This window comes from Populus trichocarpa, chromosome 16 (assembly GCF_000002775.5).
Source record: "Populus trichocarpa isolate Nisqually-1 chromosome 16, P.trichocarpa_v4.1, whole genome shotgun sequence".
Taxonomy (NCBI): domain Eukaryota; kingdom Viridiplantae; phylum Streptophyta; class Magnoliopsida; order Malpighiales; family Salicaceae; genus Populus; species Populus trichocarpa.
Window position 1 is genome coordinate 3,324,147 of NC_037300.2, and position 19,522 is coordinate 3,343,668.

At 35.4% G+C, this 19,522-nt stretch overlaps 3 protein-coding genes across 8 annotated transcripts; 2 read left to right on the top strand and 1 right to left on the bottom strand.

The window, feature by feature from the left end:
- Positions 1-135: 135 nt before the first annotated feature.
- On the top strand, positions 136-721 carry LOC7468959 (uncharacterized). Its single transcript, XM_002322659.3, has one exon. The coding sequence runs from the start codon at positions 211-213 to the stop codon at positions 553-555; it is 345 nt and encodes a 114-aa protein (XP_002322695.1). The 5' UTR covers positions 136-210; the 3' UTR covers positions 556-721.
- A 7,575-nt stretch (positions 722-8,296) lies between these two features.
- Positions 8,297-13,570, top strand: LOC7468960 (uncharacterized). 6 transcript variants are annotated; one of them, XM_052447966.1, is made up of 10 exons: positions 8,301-8,407; positions 9,067-9,144; positions 9,249-9,457; positions 9,538-10,392; positions 10,486-10,777; positions 11,238-11,447; positions 11,646-11,819; positions 12,261-12,455; positions 12,564-12,677; positions 12,973-13,570. In XM_052447966.1, exons 4-10 carry the CDS (start codon positions 9,575-9,577, stop codon positions 13,321-13,323), a joined length of 2,154 nt encoding a protein of 717 aa, XP_052303926.1. In that variant the 5' UTR covers positions 8,301-8,407; positions 9,067-9,144; positions 9,249-9,457; positions 9,538-9,574; the 3' UTR covers positions 13,324-13,570. The 6 variants fall into 6 exon arrangements, with proteins under 6 accessions (XP_024443497.1, XP_052303924.1, XP_052303926.1 ...); XM_052447965.1 differs by having other exon boundaries at positions 8,304-8,537; XM_024587729.2 differs by having other exon boundaries at positions 8,297-8,407; positions 9,249-10,392.
- A 1,413-nt stretch (positions 13,571-14,983) lies between these two features.
- On the bottom strand, positions 14,984-18,054 carry LOC7468961 (probably inactive leucine-rich repeat receptor-like protein kinase At5g06940). Its single transcript, XM_002323267.4, has 2 exons — positions 15,631-18,054; positions 14,984-15,494 (listed from the first exon to the last, which is right to left on the bottom strand). Exons 1-2 carry the CDS (start codon positions 17,921-17,923, stop codon positions 15,124-15,126), a joined length of 2,664 nt encoding a protein of 887 aa, XP_002323303.1. The 5' UTR covers positions 17,924-18,054; the 3' UTR covers positions 14,984-15,123.
- Between the last annotated feature and the right edge of the window lie 1,468 nt (positions 18,055-19,522).

Sequence of the window (19,522 nt, forward strand, 5' to 3'; positions counted from 1 at the left end):
ATATAATTTTTTAAAATAAATCTCAATTTATAATTGTCCAATCAAAATGTTTATCCATTCCTAAAAGGTAAAAGAAAAAGAAAAGCACATTTAGACGACAGTACGACGCTGTTTTGCGTCGTTTCCAAAATACTTCGAAACAGACTTCTCTCGTTAAACTCAGTCTCTGTGGGCTTTCTTCACATTTCTCTCTAAAGAAAACCCAAAATAATGCCCTTCACAACGGCATCCTCCATGCTCCGCCACCGCATCTCCAGCGCCCTCCGAACCCGCGGCGGCGCAAAAGCTGGTCCCAGCAGATGGAAATCTCCGGGACACGAGGAACAACCCAAAGGTCACTTTCTCAATCGGACCCCACCACCACCCGGAGAGTCTCGTAAATGGGAAGATTGGGAGTTGCCTTGCTACATCACCAGCTTCTTAACGATTGTGATCCTTGGCGTTGGTCTCAATGCTAAGCCTGATCTCACTATTGAAACTTGGGCTCATCAGAAAGCACTTGAACGACTCCAGATGGAGAAGTTGGGCCTCTCCGGTTCTGCTGATTCTGAGTGAAATTGGAGATCTGGGTATGCTTGTTTTTTTATCAAACTTTTGTGGGATTTTGCTGGGGTTGTTGATAATAACATGTAGTCAAATAAAAAGGGTTTTTGACCGACTGACTGATTGACTGTCTTCTGTAATTTGGATAATTTTTAAAGTAAGTTTATTTTTTGGTTAATGTTTCTGGTGGCATTGTGATTTTCCTTTGCCAGTTATTTGGTGAATTGAATTGTCTGTGTGGATGCACTTTCTTTTAATTGAATTTGAGTTTTGACTGTGTTAATGTGAATGTGACTTGTCAGGTAAGTTGTTTGTTTCTTAATGAGAATTTTTTATTCATTTTTTTATTAGCATTTTAGTACCTTTGATCAATTAATTACCATGTTTGAAATGCAATGCGGGGCAGCTTTTCATGGGTTGGAGCTGCTGAGCATTATGTCTATGCGGGGATTTTCTCTCGTTGTTGTTATATTTTCTGATGTTGGCATTGTGTGGTCGAATAAGGTTTTTTGATTGTTGAAAAGTGTGCTTATTTGGAGCCTGGTTAAATGTTTATTACAGCATGACTGTTACACCAGTTTAGAAATTTTTTGGTCAGAATTTTTAACTGGTTTTGATTTCGATAACATGTTGGATTTAACTTAAAGTTCCTTCATGAACTGGATCACTGAATTTGAATTGGCTAAATACCGGTGTGATTAAAGGATATAAGTACCCAGAATTCTGCCATGATGTTTCTGGCATATTTGATGTTTGAGGTATTATGAGTCTTCATAACTCGGTTATGGTCAGGTTAGGATTTGGGACTTGGGATACTGAAGACATGATGATTATAGTACTTCAGGAAATTTATCGTGGTTGTATCTATGATTTCTAATAATATCGAGGCATTGGGTGTTTCATTACTATTTGACAGAAAGATGCAATATGCTATTGTGGAAATTACATAATGCAACCTGGATGTGGAGTTTCACTTTCACGTGCCCAATATGCATATAATCATTATTTGATGTGAATATATTGGATTCTTGATGTGCATTTGGATGCTTCTGCAAAAACAAAGTTAGCAAGAGGGTTGCTGGAGATTTGTTGCATTGTCATTTGTGCTTTTTGGTGGTGTCTAGTTAGGCATTACTTCAAACTGTTTGGACTGTTCAAGAAGCCTGTTGGAGAAATGACTCGTTAAGAGTATTATAGGGAAATGGGGGATTCGTGACGGGTAGTTGCCTTGGTAGGCAAGGTTCATGTAGAGGGGTGTGGCAAGACAGTGTCCTGTAGGTGCGTTGCATGATAAACTTCTGCTTAAATTTGGTGTCCTCTCTGCATAATACCATTAAAGCATTTGTGGAACAGGCTGTTGTATCCATTTAGGAATTTACTAGCTGAACTTTTCAAAAGAATGGCTGCTTGTAGTATCTTTGGAGATGGATAGTAAAACTGAGATGCTACCTATTAGAGATGGTTGTATATGGAGGTGGACAGGTAGCAGGACAGCAGAATGATAACACACCACAGTGAATGGCACAATTAATTATCATGCATAAATTCAGACAGTTTTTTTAGTGTGAAATCTAGCCGCTTATAATTGAGTAATTGTTAGTTTTGGTTGTTTGATTGTGGTTTTCTTCACTTGTACAATTCAGCTTCTTCTGATTTTTTGATTTATTATTTTTAAATTATTAAGTTTATATAATGGGTTCTTTGAAGCTCTTATTATTACTACAGCTTTGGACAGTTTTTCTTTCATTGTTGGACCTATATTTGCCTCGAATAACAAGGTTTCTTCCCTTGTTTAATGGAGTGGTTTAATAATTGTTTGTTTGCTTGATTGGGATTTCTTTGAGCTCAGGTGAGCTCAATCTTTGTATTAGTTGCGACCTGGGAGGCTGTTCAACTTCTAGGTCTTGTGCACCTTGCGTGTTAATTGTTGGTGATATTAGGCATACTTGGTTATGGTTATGTCATAATACATGGTTGTAATAGCGTGTTAGGAAGTGTGTCATTATCATGTTCTGTCTTAGAATTGAAGTTAGAAATCTCTGACTAGTTCTCTATGGTGCAAAATACTGATGCAAGGTTCTAAAACTGAAAAAAAAATTAAACATCTTGGACCTAATGTTTGATCTGCCTAAATTCTACCTCTGTTCTTTCCTCTAATTAAATATCAGTTGCTCCTAGGAGTTATTACTTCCCATGAAATGTCGAAGAAACACCAGCAACTGCAATTTACAAAAGGCTCCATGGCTTCTCAACACCTTGTATTATCAACCAATCAATATTTTTTTCCTTTCTCATAACCCTAAGAGAAAAGGACCCATTTTGAAGCTTTTACAAAAGAGGCCTTCGATTGGTTCGTACAAGCCCAAAGGTAGCCCGGGAAACTAACAGAAAACCTATCTCAAGTCTCAACCACCCTTCGAAACAAATGAAAGAGTACATCCGGATTGATAGTTTGCCCTAGGGAGGAGACTTCCATGACATATGAAAAAATTAGGAATTATTAAGAGTTATGTCCAACACCCAGAGTAATTTGAGACATGATGCATCATTCAACTGATCAAAAAATAATTACACAACATATTTACCAACATAAATAGTCTAACCAAACAGAGAAATTGCTCTGGTTATGAAAGAAAATTCGCTTTACTGTAGGTGAGCTGAAGGCACAACCTCGCCGATTGGGAGCAAGTGCATCCAGGCTGATCTTATGCAACTGGTCATGCTAATTCGTAAAGCGAAAGCAGACCCTGTTAAGAAGAGCAGCAGCAAGGACAGAAGAAGAATTGGAACACAAGCTGTCGTCAACAGAAATGAACATAAAGCATGACAAAGAAAATCCTTATCTCTTCATTTTCTCAGTCCCAACCAACTGGCATCTGCGAGTTGGATGAATATGGCAGATAAAAAACATCTAGTAGGATCATTAATCAAAAGAATGACCCAATAAACTCAAAAACCTTGCTTACACCCCACCCCATCAGAATTGCCGAAAGAGAAAAGGAGGCAAGAAACACCACAAAGGATATGGGGTCAGCCTGTGAATGGTCATTGATAAAATGGACTCTCATCTCGTATCAATTAACAAAAAAGAAATATAAATATTTAGTTCTCTTATAAAAGTTATTCCCGTGTATGTTTGGTAGCACGAAACCGTATTTTTTAAAAATTTAAATTTTATTTTTATTTAAATTTTTTTATATATATATTTTTGGATTGTTTTAATGTACTAATTATTAAAAATAATTTTTTAAAATAATATATTATTTTAATAGATTTTTAAGTAAAAAAATATTTTAAAAAATAATTGCTATTTTATTTCCATAAACTTTTGTACGTATTCAAGGTTTGCCGGAGAACTGGACAATCTAGGCTTTATGTTATATGATTTACAAATTATAATAATATTAGAGATCGAGGACATCATCATGTAATGTCCTTGAATGAATTGGAAGAAAAGTCACCAAAACTGCTTGGCAAGTGATCCCTTTCCTTTCCTTTCTTGTTCTTCTTTTGCCCTTTCCTTATTATTTATAGGCCAAAGGCCTTTTGTTTAAAGTGCTTTTATTGATGTTAGGCATGTTCCTTGCAAGTGTCTAGGGTTCTTCATTTCCTTCGCAGTTTAATATGCCTCTGGAATTCGCAGAAAACAGCATCAATCTGTACATTTATTACAATCCCAAAAAGTTGTAAAATGTGGGGAAGCCATGATCATGAAGTTTAATTTGTAATATACCTAGCTGAACACATCAAGAATCTATATATATATCTTCCCTTTAATTTTTACAATTGTACAAGCAAGTCAAGCTGTGCAGATTCTGTCACAAAACATGAGAGGAGCTATGGGAAAGAACCACACTGGTAATATGGCACAGCAAATCCCTGTCAACAAAAAAATCCCAGCTTCTAAACTGGATAACCCCGCTATAATCAAAGATTTAATGAGAACAAATGATGAAATCCATGGTGCATCATTTCCTCAAATTTCTTACAAGAAGTAGTTGTGATTCTGACATGGTACCTAGCACTGCCAGTGAACTGGACTACAAAAATATAACATCAGCACCCATTTTCAACATCATTTGTCTTCATTTCAAGCTTGACGACGATGTTCAGTCGATCAGCAGGTTTATCCTTCACTGACAGTTCTTTCATTGATGTAAACAAGGTCTTAAAATCAAGGAAACTTTGTCATATGTACTTTTTGCTCTCTTGATCAAGGTCTTGTAGCAGGTGATTGTAAACGACATCATGATTTTTAGTGCTAATAAATGAATTTTCTTGCATCATCAAGCCTGGTAGGGAGGGGGCAGTTATCGTGACCTGTGGTTTAATTAACTATTGATTCAAATGCAGTGTTTGTATACAAACATACTTAGTAGCCAGAATAGCTGATTTAATGATTTTGTTTAAGCATTGTTAAATGTCATAATATATACCTCAATATTCCCACTAACTCCACTAACAACGGACCAAGACTCTAAACATTTTCCAATTAATATGAATCAAAATAGTTGGCTGGTCGTGGATTGAACCTTGATTGTTAAACTTTTCCCTATCCTTTAAAATGAAACGGAAATTTTAGATAAATTAAAAAAATATTAAATTAATGAAACTTAATTGACCTAGTTAGGTTGATCAGATTTGGTAGATAATTTAAAAGAGAATTTTCTTAAATAAAACTATATTGTTATAATAAAAATAATTGATCGAATAACTCTAGGTTGACTCGGCGATCCAAGTCCTTTACTAAGATAGTTACCAAATCAAGTTCTAAAAATATGAATTTATCTAAGAGGAGGGTAAAATTGTTTATAAAAAAAATAAAAAGAAATTACACAATTTTCTAGCCTACCCATCTCTTTTTTTTTTATTTTTTAGATTAACATGAGTGTTCGGACCAGCTTACGCGCACCTCGACTAATCTCACGGGCCCTAAAGTTAATAATCATATAAGTCTCCGATGATCCTGAAATTTATGAAACTTGAACTGGTGATTTTTAAAAATAAATTTAAGACATAATCCGTTTTTTTTTTTTTGGCAGAAACTGTACCATGTCTTGTTATTAATAATTATCAAAATTCTTAGACGATGGTAAATCAATATTGACCGTCACGTAGACTCGTTCTAAATAAACATAGGGTTTATTTAGGGTTTTTGCCACAAAGATCCACAGATGATTGCTAATTGGATGCATCCTAGATATGGGCAATTTTACTCCTCTTTCTAGATGAACTGTGGCTTTGTGGAAAGGTGAAGATTTACTTCTTTCTCTAGCTACACTGTTGCTTTTGTGTAAAAGGTGACATGAAAGGCGGAGAGATCTCTTTAGCAACATTGTTTACAAAAACGATGGGTCTCTCTCTTAAATAGAAAGTCATTGTCGGTGCGTTCAGCTGGCCTTGTAGAAAATGACACGAATGACGGTGCCCTCGTCTATCACTCACATTCAGTGGCCTTGTAGAAAATGACACAAAGTTCATTTGCTCTCGAGTTTCAATTAATTTTATTTTTTTTATTTGAAATTTTTTTTATGTTATTAAATTATTTTGATGTTATGATTTTTTAAAATAAAAATATATAATATTTTAAAAAACAATCTCAACTATAAACAAACCCTGAAAAGATCACACACATATATTATATCAATATAACTACATAAACATTCCATAATCATGATATTATTCTAAGGGGTTCTTTGATAGTGTGATAAATATTGTTTTTACATAGCTTAAAAATATATTAAAATAATATTTTTTATTTAAAAAAATTATTTTTTTATAACAACACATCAAAATAATCGAAAAATACTAAAAAATTAATTTAAAAAAACAAATTTTTTAAATTATTCAGTAATATATATATATATATATATATATATATATATATATATATATATCATCATCATCATTTTTTTATATAAATTCTAAAGATAAAGGATTTGCGATGAGGGTTATTTTGGGTAGTATCCAAGGGATGAGTAATAGAAGGACTGTAAAATTTGCTTGCAGCTTTTTATCGTGAAATTACCTTTTGTTTCACTTGGACAGTTGGGCTGAGGTGATCGCATGACTAAACTCACCCTTTCCACGTGAAGGGGACTGATCTTGAACCTTCAGTAGCTAACAATTCCAAGGAAAAAAAAACATTAAATCAAGTATATATAATTATTATTATTAAATTACGCAATCCAAAACTTATTCTGTGCAAGTTTTATAAAATATAAAAGGGAATTCACTTTACGTGACACAATAATAAATTTGAATTAATTTATAATTCGGTTAAACTTCATTTGTTTTTTAATTATTTTTATTAAAATAACAATGTTTTTAATTTTTTAGAAAAAATAAAATCAACTTCACTTAATTTAAAATATTTTTAGATTAACGTCAGTGTCCGGACCATCTTGTGCGCGTCTCGACTAATTTCACGAGCCCTGAAGTTAACGACTATGCAAGTCAGCTTTGAGGTTTGTAGAACTCGAAGTAATTATCTCTAGAAAACAAACCAAACATAGAGCATGATCAGTTGAGTTACACTTATCAGAATTGACTTAATTTAGATCTTGTTCGAGGGTGTGGTGGATTTTTTTTAAAATAATTTTTATTTTAAAATATATTAAAATATTTTTTTTATTTTTAAAAAATTATATTCAATATTAATATAAAAAAATATTTTTTAAAAAAATATAATTACAATGAGGTTTCAAAACAGTGATTAAATTGCTGAGTTGGTGACAACAATTTATGGCAATGTGGAGACCATGGATCTCAATACCCAGTCAGACATTGGATTAAAGTTTTTTAATACGGAAAATTATATGCAGTGGTCCTAGATTATCTCGAATGGGAAAAAAATCTTCCAAGAGATTTGCTGTTTGACGTGAAAGGCAAAGAAATTAATGGCTGTCTAAAGTCATGAACATTTAAATACCCGAAACACCCTCCTCCTCCCAAACTATTTGCTTTCTACCATCATGGCCTTGTTTTGTCCACGATCCCTTCATTTTCTTTTTATTTTTCTCAGACAATTTCTCAAAAGTATTTAAATCGCAGTTAATTTTTGAAGTTATCTACTCAAAAAAATTAACTCAAGATTTCTAAGATTAAACTCGGTAAAATCTGATCTCTCTCGGATCTAAATTTTATGGTTAAACAAGTCTGGGTTTTACTATTTTTTTATGATTGAATATTGTAAAAATGTAATTTTTCATTAAATTTACCATAAATAACTAGCTTTTAACTAAACTAGTATCCTACAGAGAAAATTAAAAATGCCACCAACTTGGAAAAAAAAGGAAAAATTCTTGATTAAATTGCTGAAAAAACAGAGTCCTAAAATTTACTATACATGCTCTATTTTGATCCACAACCTTACTATATTGAAAATATATACTATAATTCTAAGAGTAAGTTCAGCGCTGCTTTTGAATTATTGTTTTGCTATTTTTTAAAAAATATTTGGTTTAAATTAATTTTTTATTTTTAGATTATTCTAATGTGTTGATATTAAAAAAAATTAAAAATATTTAATATATTTCTAAATAAAATAAATACTTTAAAAAATAAACTTTATCAAAATTATCTAATAGTGAAACAACGAGAGATGGCAGTTTAGGTATACCGAAAAACTCTTCCACGTAACGCGTCAAACCCCAAACTGGTTATCCCCAGTCACCTCCCTCCCACCGACAGCCTCTTCCCGGTCATAAACATGTCCGTGCAAAAATGATGCCCTCACCTTTTTAAATGCCAGCCAGCTTCCCGCACTCACTCACTGCTATAGCTCTCTCTCTCTCTTCCAGTTGCAGTATAAAGCTTTCCAGTTCACATGCCGTTTTAACCACATAGAGAGAGAAAATGAAAGGTAATATTTGTAGTTCTCACTAATTTGTTTATAGACAAAGTGATAATCCCGAAGAGAGGAAGATCATTGTTGCCTCTCTTTATCTTTCTCTGCAAGCATTTTTTGGAAGCTGAGCAAACAAGACGATACGGTAACCTCTTCTTTCATTACTTTTGTTTTTTAACCGCGACAACAGCTGCTTAGCTTTCCCCAGCCGTTTCGTACAGTCCTTTGCTGTCGTTTTTGGAGCCATTAATTAAAGAAGACGAAGTGCATTGTGTTTTCTCGATTTGTTGAAGGTTACAGTTACAGATTATTTATTGTTTGTTTGAGAAGTTAGTGATGGTGTAGTAGATCTGGTTTTCTGAAGGTGATTGATTATAGTGAATGCTTGAAATTGGATTGGATTTGATGCTCTTTTTACCTGTGTTTTATTTTTATTTTCAATGGAGAACAACTGGTTTTTGTATGTGATGCAGGATCTATTTTAAAATAAAATAAAATAAAAACGGTGTCGTTCTTCTTCAGAAATATCTATTCTCACTTTATCTTACTTTGAGCCAGCTAGTTTTATTCCTTTTTTCTTTTTTTTTTTTGTGGGTGGGAGTGGTCAGTGTACTGAGACTAAGTTTTATTTATATTAGCTTCTAAAACTATGGAAACTTGCTTTCTTATTGCAGGCTTTGCTCTGCAGAAACTAGAACGAGTTTCCTTCGCTTGTTACAAGTTGAGGGAGTCAGCTTATGATTGATAGTTAGGTGTGATTATGAATCTGGATTATAGCATTAACCATCTGAACTTTAATTAATATTTTTTATTTATTTTCTGGTTGGTTAACGATATTTTCTCTTGTTGACCGTAGCTTACTCGTTCGCTCGCTCATTTGTTGTGGAAGGGAGGAGGTGAGACAAGTTAAGAATGAAAGAGAGTGACAAGAGAAGAACTCCCGGTAATAATCAGTCGAAGCGCTCGGGAAAAACTGAACGGAGAGACCGTAAACCGAATCAAACGACGAAGGGGATTGAATCTAAATCCTTGCATGCTATACCAGACTCCTCCAGTGCTATTTTAGTAAGTGATTCGAACACGGGCTCAGAGCCCTCTGAAGTTTGTGATAGCTTTGTTATACATTATATGGATAATGTCAACAGGTCTGAGGAGGCTCCTCAAGATTCAAAAGCCGATTCCATGATTGCCAAAGTGAACAAGGATGAGGCTTCAGATGACTATTCTGATGACTTAGATAGAGAAGCTAAGGAGGGGAAGGAAGATGAGTCGGATTCTGAGACAACACAAGATTCTGTATCATCTCAAGGGGATTCGGTGACAGCTGAGGGTGAGAAAGTAGAAAACGTTTCGATAGTCCCAAAAACAGTTTCCAATAAGAATTTATCAGAAAGCGGTCCCCCGCGTGGATCAAGGGTGAAATCTGATCGCAACACTAGTATATCTAGGTCTAAAGCAGTAAATAACACTCCTAAAAAACCTGCAAAAACAAATAAAGGGCCTTTGAAAGTTACTTCGAAAAGTTCTTTTGGTAAGAATTCTAAAGACATGAGAGTTCCTCCTAAACCTTCATTAGAATCTTCTGAAGGAGTTGATGATAAGCCTGCAGAAGATGTCAAAGAAATAGATTTTTTAGATGAGGCCACAAATGGTACTCAGACTCAGAGTGTTGCAATTGACAACGTAACAGATGGTGCTGAAGAAAATGGTGAACATGAGGATGAAGCAGAATTAAATCAAAGGATTGAAGACATGGAAATGAGAATCGGGAAACTTGAAGCAGAGCTCAGAGAAGTTGCTGCTCTTGAAATTTCACTTTATTCTGTAGTCCCAGAACATGGGAGCTCAGCACATAAGGTGCACACACCTGCAAGACGCCTTTCCAGACTCTACATTCATGCTTGCAAGCATTGGACTCTAGTTAAGCGAGCTACGGTTGCCAGAAACACTGTTTCTGGACTTGTATTGATTTCCAAGTCCTGCGGTAATGATGTTCCAAGGCAAGTAAATATCACGTTTTATATTAAAATTTGTTTCCAAGTGTAGCTATTTTTTCATAGTGGACCAATAAGATTTTCGTTCTGTTTGTGAAGGTTAACATTTTGGTTGTCCAACACAATTGTGCTGAGAGAGATCATTTCTCAGGCATTTGGAAGTTCACGGCACTCAAGTCCCCTTGCAAGGCTTGCTGAGTCCAATGGGGGTAGCAAGAAAAGTGAAGGGAAGCCTACAGCACTGAAATGGAAGGGTGGTTCTGGTAGCAAACAAGTTAACGGTTTTATGCAGTTTGCTGATGATTGGCAGGAGACAGGAACCTTTACTGCTGCATTAGAAAGAGTTGAATCATGGATATTTTCCCGTGTAGTTGAATCTGTATGGTGGCAGGTAAGAAAGAGCGGGGATCTGTAAATTTTATAATTTTATTGTTGATGCTTGTAGGTAAACCATAATTATTGAAAACCCCTTTTTTTCTCTCTCATTTTTTTTAGTAAATAAATTCCAGGCCTTAACTTCATTTAGTAAATAATCATATTTTCATTAATTCATTGTTAGAAAAACTGTTCGGGAATGTAAACAAATAAAGAGTGGCTTAGAGTCAATCATATAATAGCATTATAAAGCCCACTAGAAGAGCCAATCTATCATGATCTTCACTTAATTTACTACACAATAAAAACTCGCACCTACAAATACCTATAAACATCTTGGAGGGAGTGTTTTTTTCCAATATGGGATATAAATCTTTTTTATTCACTTACAAACTATACCAACATTCATGTTACGACCTTTACATTTTAAATTCATTTATCTTGGTAAACTTTATTCTATGTTCTGATGTTTTCAGGCTTTGACTCCACATATGCAATCTCCTACTGGGGATTTGTCCTCCAATAAAACCACTGGAAGGTTGCATGGACCAGCCTTGGGTGACCAGCAGCAAGGCAGCTTTTCTATCAACTTATGGAAGAACGCTTTCCAGGATGCTCTCCAACGACTATGTCCTGTTAGAGCAGGAGGTCATGAGTGTGGTTGCTTGCCCATCATTGCAAGAATGGTATTTAGTATTTCTAGTTGTTCGCCCTTCCTTTTCACCTGCAGTTTCTATATTTCAGTCTTACACGCATGACATTATAAGTTCAAGCCCGAGAAATATCCCATCTTTCATAAATTTTTAGCTGACTGTAGTCTGGTTTTGGCTTTGTTCTCAACTCTTGGCTTGGGTGGGTTACTTGGAATTTAATTCGTTTCACAGGTTATGGAACAGTGTGTTGCCAGGCTAGATGTAGCAATGTTCAATGCTATTCTGCGCGAGTCTGCCCATGAGATTCCAACTGACCCTGTTTCGGATCCTATCTTAGATTCCAAGGTTCTGCCAATTCCTGCTGGAGACTTGAGCTTTGGTTCTGGGGCACAACTCAAAAATTCTGTACGTATTAGTACAGCCTTAAAATGATTTTACTGCCTCGTCCATTTTACAATTGCTTGAAATAGCGAGTACTATTCTGATGACTATAATTCTCTTCACTCTGGCCGAACAGTTTATTAAACTTGTCACTTTGCACTGCTCTGCTAGATAAGCGTACTGTACCAATGGAAACTCTTTAGGCTTAAACATACTCAGTGAAGCTTAAATAGCACGAGGTGGTTTTCATCACTCTGGCCAAACAGTTTATTAAACATGTCACTTTGCACAGCTCTGCTAGATAAGCGTGCTGTACCAATGGAAAATCTTTAGGCTTAAACATACAGAGTGGAGCCTTGCTAGCTTGATGCGGTTCTTTTCTGCATCACATATTCCTCTGCAAAATCAAGTTGAAAGTTTACTTTCTACAAGTGTTAAAACATCAGTGGCTGACTCTCCATGCAGGTTGGTAATTGGTCTAGGCGGCTTACTGATATGTTTGGGATCAATGCTGATGATTGCTTGAAAGAAGATCAGCATGGCAGCGAGGATGATGACAAGCAAGATGGTGAAGCTAAACCCTTCCTTCTTCTTAATGACTTGAGCGATCTTCTGATGCTTCCAAAAGACATGCTAATGGACCGATCAATCAGGAAGGAGGTTGATTTTATAGTCTTATTGCTTTTGCATGGAAACATATGTTACTTGCACAGCCTTTGACTTAATTAAGTTCACAACTGATTGATTTTCTACCTTTATGTTTCGAAGGTGTGCCCATCAATTGGTCTTCCCTTAGTTAAGCGGATACTCTGCAATTTTACTCCTGATGAGTTCTGCCCAGATCCTGTCCCTGGAGCTGTATTGGAGGCATTGAACTCCGAGGTAAATCTTTCTTTTCCTGTCATTTCAATTTCATTTTGATGTTTAAAGCCGGATAGTTTTGGGAGAGCTGTCTTCTTTAGAGATAATACTGTCAAGCGTCGGAGATAACATGCTTAACAATGAAAGAATACCTATTTGGAGTTCTTGGACCCCCTATGTTTTACAAGGGTGCTGATATTACCTCATTGGCTTATATTATATGCACATTTGCCTTCATGTCAGAATACTAAGCAAAAACAACAAATATAGAAACTGATGCAATAAGCCATCGGTGCATGTTTTTGACATTTGTCAGGGTACCGTGGAGTGGAGATTGTTAGGAGATGCTGCCAGAAACTTCCCTTATACAGCTGCCCCAGTTGTGTACACACCACCCTCCTCTGCTCATGTGGCAGAAAAAGTTTCAGAGGCAGGGACCGAGTCTCAGTTGTCCAGGAATGTATCTGCTGTGCAGAGGAAAGGATACACCAGTGACGAGGAGCTGGAGGAATTAGATTCACCTCTTACGTCCATAATTGAAAGATTGCCATCATCCCCAGCTATCATCATGGCCAATGGAAATGGAAAACACAAGGAATATGCAACAGCAGGGGATTCGATGGCAAATGCAAGGTATGAACTTCTTCGTGAGGTCTGGTCTGCATGAGGATTGGGAGTTGATCTTGCTGTACATCATTTCTTTTCTCTTAATTCTCTTCTTATTAATGTAAATATGAAGAAAAAAAATCACTCTTGAAAAATAAACAGTGAAAGATGATTCAAGGTTTCAGGTTTGTTCAAATGCAGCAGCAGAAGCCATGCCATTTGCTTTCTTGTAAACTACAGTTTTTTAGTTGCTATGAATTGTTCGGATGAGAATATTAATTTAATTCAATAAAAATACATTATCACCATTTACGTGCCTGGGAGTCTTGTTTAGTTTAAAGAAAGCAGTGGTCAGATTTCACGGTGTCAGAGATGGACAGTTCGCAGGCGTTGGCAGGACATGGCACTAGCTGCTAGTCAGAGGGTCAAGACTGGACATGAGATGGGGGGAGTCCATGGGCGCCGCTCGTGACTTCGAGTTTGTAAGCTCTTTGGCTCTTGTGGACCTCGTGTGGGTCTGTTCCTAAAAATGAAATTAAAAACGAGATGGTTGCCTTCGATATCGAACCCGGCTTAGGGTGGCTTGGTGGCCCAGAGTCTAGTTTGGGTTGTCTTCTTTTAACCATTTTGGATATTTAAACTTAATATGTTACTTGGTGGAGACTTGATGGAGTCAACTTTAATTAAAAAGAAAAAGCTCTTTTTTCTAAAACTATTATGTTTTAGTTTTAGTGAAAAAACAATTTTATTTTCTTCAAGGAAAGTCACTATAACAACATTATTTTGGGTTGGGTTGGGTTGATTTGGGTTTATATTTTGAATCAAATTTGACAATTATAATAAATGCTTACTAAATATTTTTTTTTTGTTATCTAATGTGAAAAATAAATTTTAAAAGATGAAAAATATTATTTTAAATGTATTAAAATTATATTTATTTATTTATAAAGACTGTATTTCCAATTACGCTATAAATCAATTCCCTGTCATCCATCGTTTCTTTCAAGAAACACAGAAATAATAAACGACCAAAATTATACTTAATTGAATCAAACTATGTATTAAAATTAATTGAATCAAACTAAATAAGTATTAAAATTAAAAATATAGGTGGTGTTGTAAACAGTTTCAAAAACCCTAGTAGTAATGACAACAAAGAAAAAATAAAAAGTTCACAAATTAACTAGTTATTTAGCCATAAGCCCTCCACGAATTATTAACTATTTTCCCGTTAACAAAGCAATTAGAATACAAAGGGTTATTGATTAATACATGTGATTTCCACTTAATAGTCTTAAACTCGAACATAAAGAAATGGGATGGGCTTTAGCAAAGAAGAAAGAGGATCCCCACTGTGTAAACCTAGTTCTTCCGGGCTTTAGCAAAGAAGAAAGAGGATCCCCACTGTGTAAACCTAGTTCTTCCGGGCTTTCCAAACCGAAGTAAAGGGTGTGGTAAATGACATGAGCATATTCATGCTTGGGCAAATTCCTCAAATTTCCACTCCTGATTCTGCTGTGAACTTGTAAATATTTTCAGAACAACTAATATCATGTCTCGTCATGGAACGAGTCGAGATTTTTACCATTAGCATTGAGCAAGCTAGCAATTAGTTCTTTTAAAATACTTGCCCAAGCATTTTGATGTTTTAACTTGTTCGATCACTGTCCTGGCCGAAAGGTCCAAAACCCCAAACCCAAAGTCTGGTGGAGCAGAGAATATCATACAAACTGACACATTTTTCTTTATGTTTTCTTTTTAAGAGGAAAGTCATAACGAGATATATGAAATCAAGTTTCATTTACATGCAAAGACGAGAAGCAAAGAAAAACAAAGAGGGCTAATCTTCTGTTTCGAATATTTATACTGGGACTGAGTTCTCCTCGGGAGTGGACAAGTATGAGTCTGAAACGTGAGTTTTTGGGCCTAGAGACTGAAGTGCTCTAATGACTTCAAGCATTGATGGTCGTTTCTCTGGCAGCACTGAAGTGCAACGAATGGCAATGTCTAGAGCTGCTAGCATCTCTTGTTGGGAAGAGTTTGATATCTTAGAGTCAAGAACTTGGACAGCTCCATTTGTGATGTTGATTTTCCTCCGAACCCACTTCACGATATCAACAGAGTCAGCTGGTTCTGCTCGGTCAGCTTGTCGGCCTGCTATCAGCTCTAGAAGCACCACACCGAAGCTGTAAACATCCATTTGCTCGGTTGCTTTCTTTGTGTATCCACATTCTGCAATGAGCAGCTAATGAGAGAACAATTCAAAGAACACACACGATATGGATCTGTGAAGCTAATTTTAAACACGTGACAGAACAATCTGATAGCTGTAAATACAAAATACTAACTAGGGGTGAAAGAAGTGTACCAGGAGCATTGTAGCAAGAGTTTGCAGATTCTGAAGCAACAGTTGTTTGAAATGAGGCTTCTCCCACGATTCGGTCGAGAGCAAAATCTGTGAGCTTTGGTTCAAAGTCCGCATCCAGGAGGATATTAGTCGACTTTATGTTTCTGTGAAGTAAATGCTGGACATAATGCTTGTGAAGGTATGCCAATCCTTGAGCAACCCCAATGGCAATCTTCAACCTATCACTCCATTGCAACTGAAAGTCCGGTCTGCTAATTAAATCCCCTAAGCTCCCCTTTTGCAAGTATTCGTAAATTAGAAAGATTGATTCCTCTGAATGGCAAAATCCAAGAACTTTAGTGATGTTCTTATGTCTGATCTTGGCTAATGTCTTGACCTCAGCCTTCAATGCTTTTGGAGATTGGTTCCCGATGTTGACAAGCTTCTTCACGGCAACCAGTTCATCACTTGGTAAACATATAATGTACACTCTACCAAAAGCTCCACCATTTCCAACAGAACTTTTCTCATCCATTCCCATGACTAAATCATGCTCTGTGACTCTGAGAGGATAGAAAAACACCGAATGCCAACTACCCATTTCAGATTTCCATTTAGTGGATCGATGGAACACGAAAAACCCAGCAGCAACAAGCAAGACTCCCAGACCAAATGCTATAGATATAAGGGCACATGCCAATGAACTAAGACCAGCAGAATTGCGATGTCTTGGCAGATCATCAAAACAAGAATTGGGCAATCCCGGGCCACAAAGGTGAGGATTTCCTTCCAGGAATGAAGCAGGGAGTCCAGAGACTAGAGCTGGGGGGACTTCTCCAGATAGAAGGTTAAAGGATACATTGAAGAGAGCAAGCTTCAGATTTTGAAGCCCTTCTGGTATTGAACCAGTGAGGTTGTTATCAGAAAGATCAAGGTAAGTCAGCACAGGCAAATCGGCAAGGGATGGAGGGATTTCCCCAGTAAGACTATTGTCTGCCAAAGACAAGGAGACCAGTTTCCTGCACTTTTTCATCTCTGGAATTTGACCAGAAAGAGAATTGTGGGATAAGTTTATGATACTCATAACAGGAGAATCACAAAAATTCGGAGGTAATTCACCATAGAGACCATTAAGAGATGCAGAGAATCTATACAAGCTCTTAACCAGACCAAGACCATGGGGAATTTTTCCAGTGAAGCTGTTGTTATCTATCTGAACTTGCTCCAATTGAGCTGCCATTGACATTGAATCTGGTATTGCACCAGAAAATCTGTTGTTCTCAGCTCTAATTAGCTTTATTTTGCTTAGTGACCATAACCCACCTGGGAAATCACCAGAAAACTCATTGTTTTGAACTTGAAACCTCTCAAGATTAGAGCATTCACTAATGGAGTTTGGTATCGAACCATTGAAGAAATTAGTGTGGAGACCGAGGTTTTTAAGGCCTGGTGCGCTGCATATATCATTTGGAAATGACCCTAAAAGCTTGTTTTGAGAAACATCAAAAGACACTAAGTTCTTAGAAGAAGACCCTAGTGTTTGAGGAATCATACCACTTAGATTGTTCTGTGAGAGGTCCAAAATGGTTAAACTTTGCAAACCCACAAAAGAATCAGGAATTTGACCATAAAAACCAGAACTTTGCAACAAAAGCTGCTCAAGCTTCCCAAGTTTCCCAATCTCACTAGGAACACCACTCATCAAGTACAAATTTTGAGACAAATCAAGAACAACAAGCTCAGTGAAATTCACAAATACAGAAGGAACACTACCTGAAAGCAAGTTGCTTCCCAAGTTGAGTACTTGCAACTTCACCAATGAGCCAATGCTTTCTGGAATCCTTCCCTCAATATGGTTCTTGCTAAAATCAAGAACTCTCAGAGACTGAAACTGAGAAATCTGATCTGGGATAGGACCCCAGATGAGGTTGTTACTGACATTCAAACTCTCCAAAGAACTACATTGAGAGAGGTGTAAAGGTATAGGCTGGTTAAAAAAATTGTCAGCAAGATTGAGAAGACCCAAATTGGTTAAATCACAGATTGAAGAAGAGATTTCACCAGAAAGATTCAAATTTTGAAGGTTGAGAGAAGTTACAGTGAGTGAAGGTGAAGTAGAGCAGGTGATTCCAGTCCAGTTACAGTGATGGGCATTTGAGCTGTTAGACCAGCTTGAAAGAGAGTTCTTGGGGTCTTGAATGGAGTCTTTGAAAGAAAGTAGGATATCAGCTTCAGTTGAAGATGCTGCTGTGCTACACATGAAGAATGCGAGGCTAAGACAGAGAGCAAAAGTGTATGTGCAGGTGGTAGCCATTGGAGGAGAAAGTGAGAGAGAGCCTGGTTGTGTTTTTTCGATGTTTTTCTATTTATCAGTGAAGCGAGGACTGTGAGTGAGCTTGGCTTAAAGAAATGGTTTGCCAGATGTTGATGGGTTAAGAAGAGTATAATTAGAAATCTTTTGGGTGAAAGCGATAATAAAAGGTGATTCAGATTTTAGGATGTATTCGATACAGTGGATGAATGATTCTGATTTTTTAAAATGTTTTTTATTTAAAAATATATTAAAATATTTTTTTTATTTTTAATATCAATATATTAAAATCATTAAAAATATTAAAAATCAATTCTAAACACATAAGTAAACAATACTTTATGGAGTTACCTTGTAGGGTTTTGGGTAGGGTTTGCTTTAACAGATCATTTGGATTGCGTTATAAATAATATTTGTTAAAAATATATAATTCTTTTTATGTTTTTTATTTTTTTGATGTTCTGAAATAAAAAATATTTTTTAAAAATAAAAAAAATATTATTTTAATTTATTTTTAAATAAAAATATTTTAAAAAATAACTATTATGATACTCTTTAAACATCCTAAATTCACATTGAGCTGTACCCACCTTCGTAAATTATTGACAGCACTGTTGACTTTTTTCTCTTCTATCTTGATCGTTGACCTTTATCTCCTTGCTATTTCATCCTCGTGATTTATATTGTCGTAGTTTTATCTGTTAAGATTTACTTCACTTTGCTTGCTATTATTGCATATACGAAGTGTGAAAATATTCTGATATCAAATTAAATATTAATATTATAAAATAAAACTTTGATTTATAATTAAAAAAACAAAAAAAAACAAGGAGTAGAATTAACACATCTAACAAACAACAAGGCACTTTTCGTTTTCACTGTTTAGGGCATGGAGAAGTTTAGTTTAGTCATTGAAGTTTCAATTTATGCATTATTTAATCCCTAATATTTTAGAATTTACATTTCACTTCCCAACATTATTTTCCACATTTCATTCTCTAGAGATTAAGCTAAAACAAAGGGTTCGACTAACTATATTACAATTATAAAACAAAAAATTGATATTAGAATTAATATGTTCATTTTAAAGAAGGGAAATTAATGACAATGGTTTTTTTATTAAACATACTAGAAAAAGTAGATTAAGACTCGAGAAATTTTTTTTAATCCAGTTTATTTCTTTTTTTAAGCTATTAGATAGTGTTTTATGTTTAAAATGGGTTTATTGAATTTTTAGGGTATTCTCGAGATATTTTTAGAAGAAAATATGGTGAAATTTTGATTTATAAATAAAAAATTGATCACATAAAAACAATTTAGTAGACGATATATTGTATATCCTATTAAAAGAAAGAGAAAAAGGTGCACAACCCTAGGTTTTTTTCGCTTCTAGACTAGGTGGGTGAACTTAGCTTTCTAAGACCAGTAGCACTCAATCTTTTTTCTTTTTTTTTTAAGGGAATTTTGGCTCATCACCTTCTATTTTCTCCTTTTAATTATTTTTTTTATTTATTCAAATTAAATTATAGAGAATATGTACAAAATTACCGGGTTATTTCGTGACTTTAAAATAATATTATAGTTTGTTATAATAATACTAAT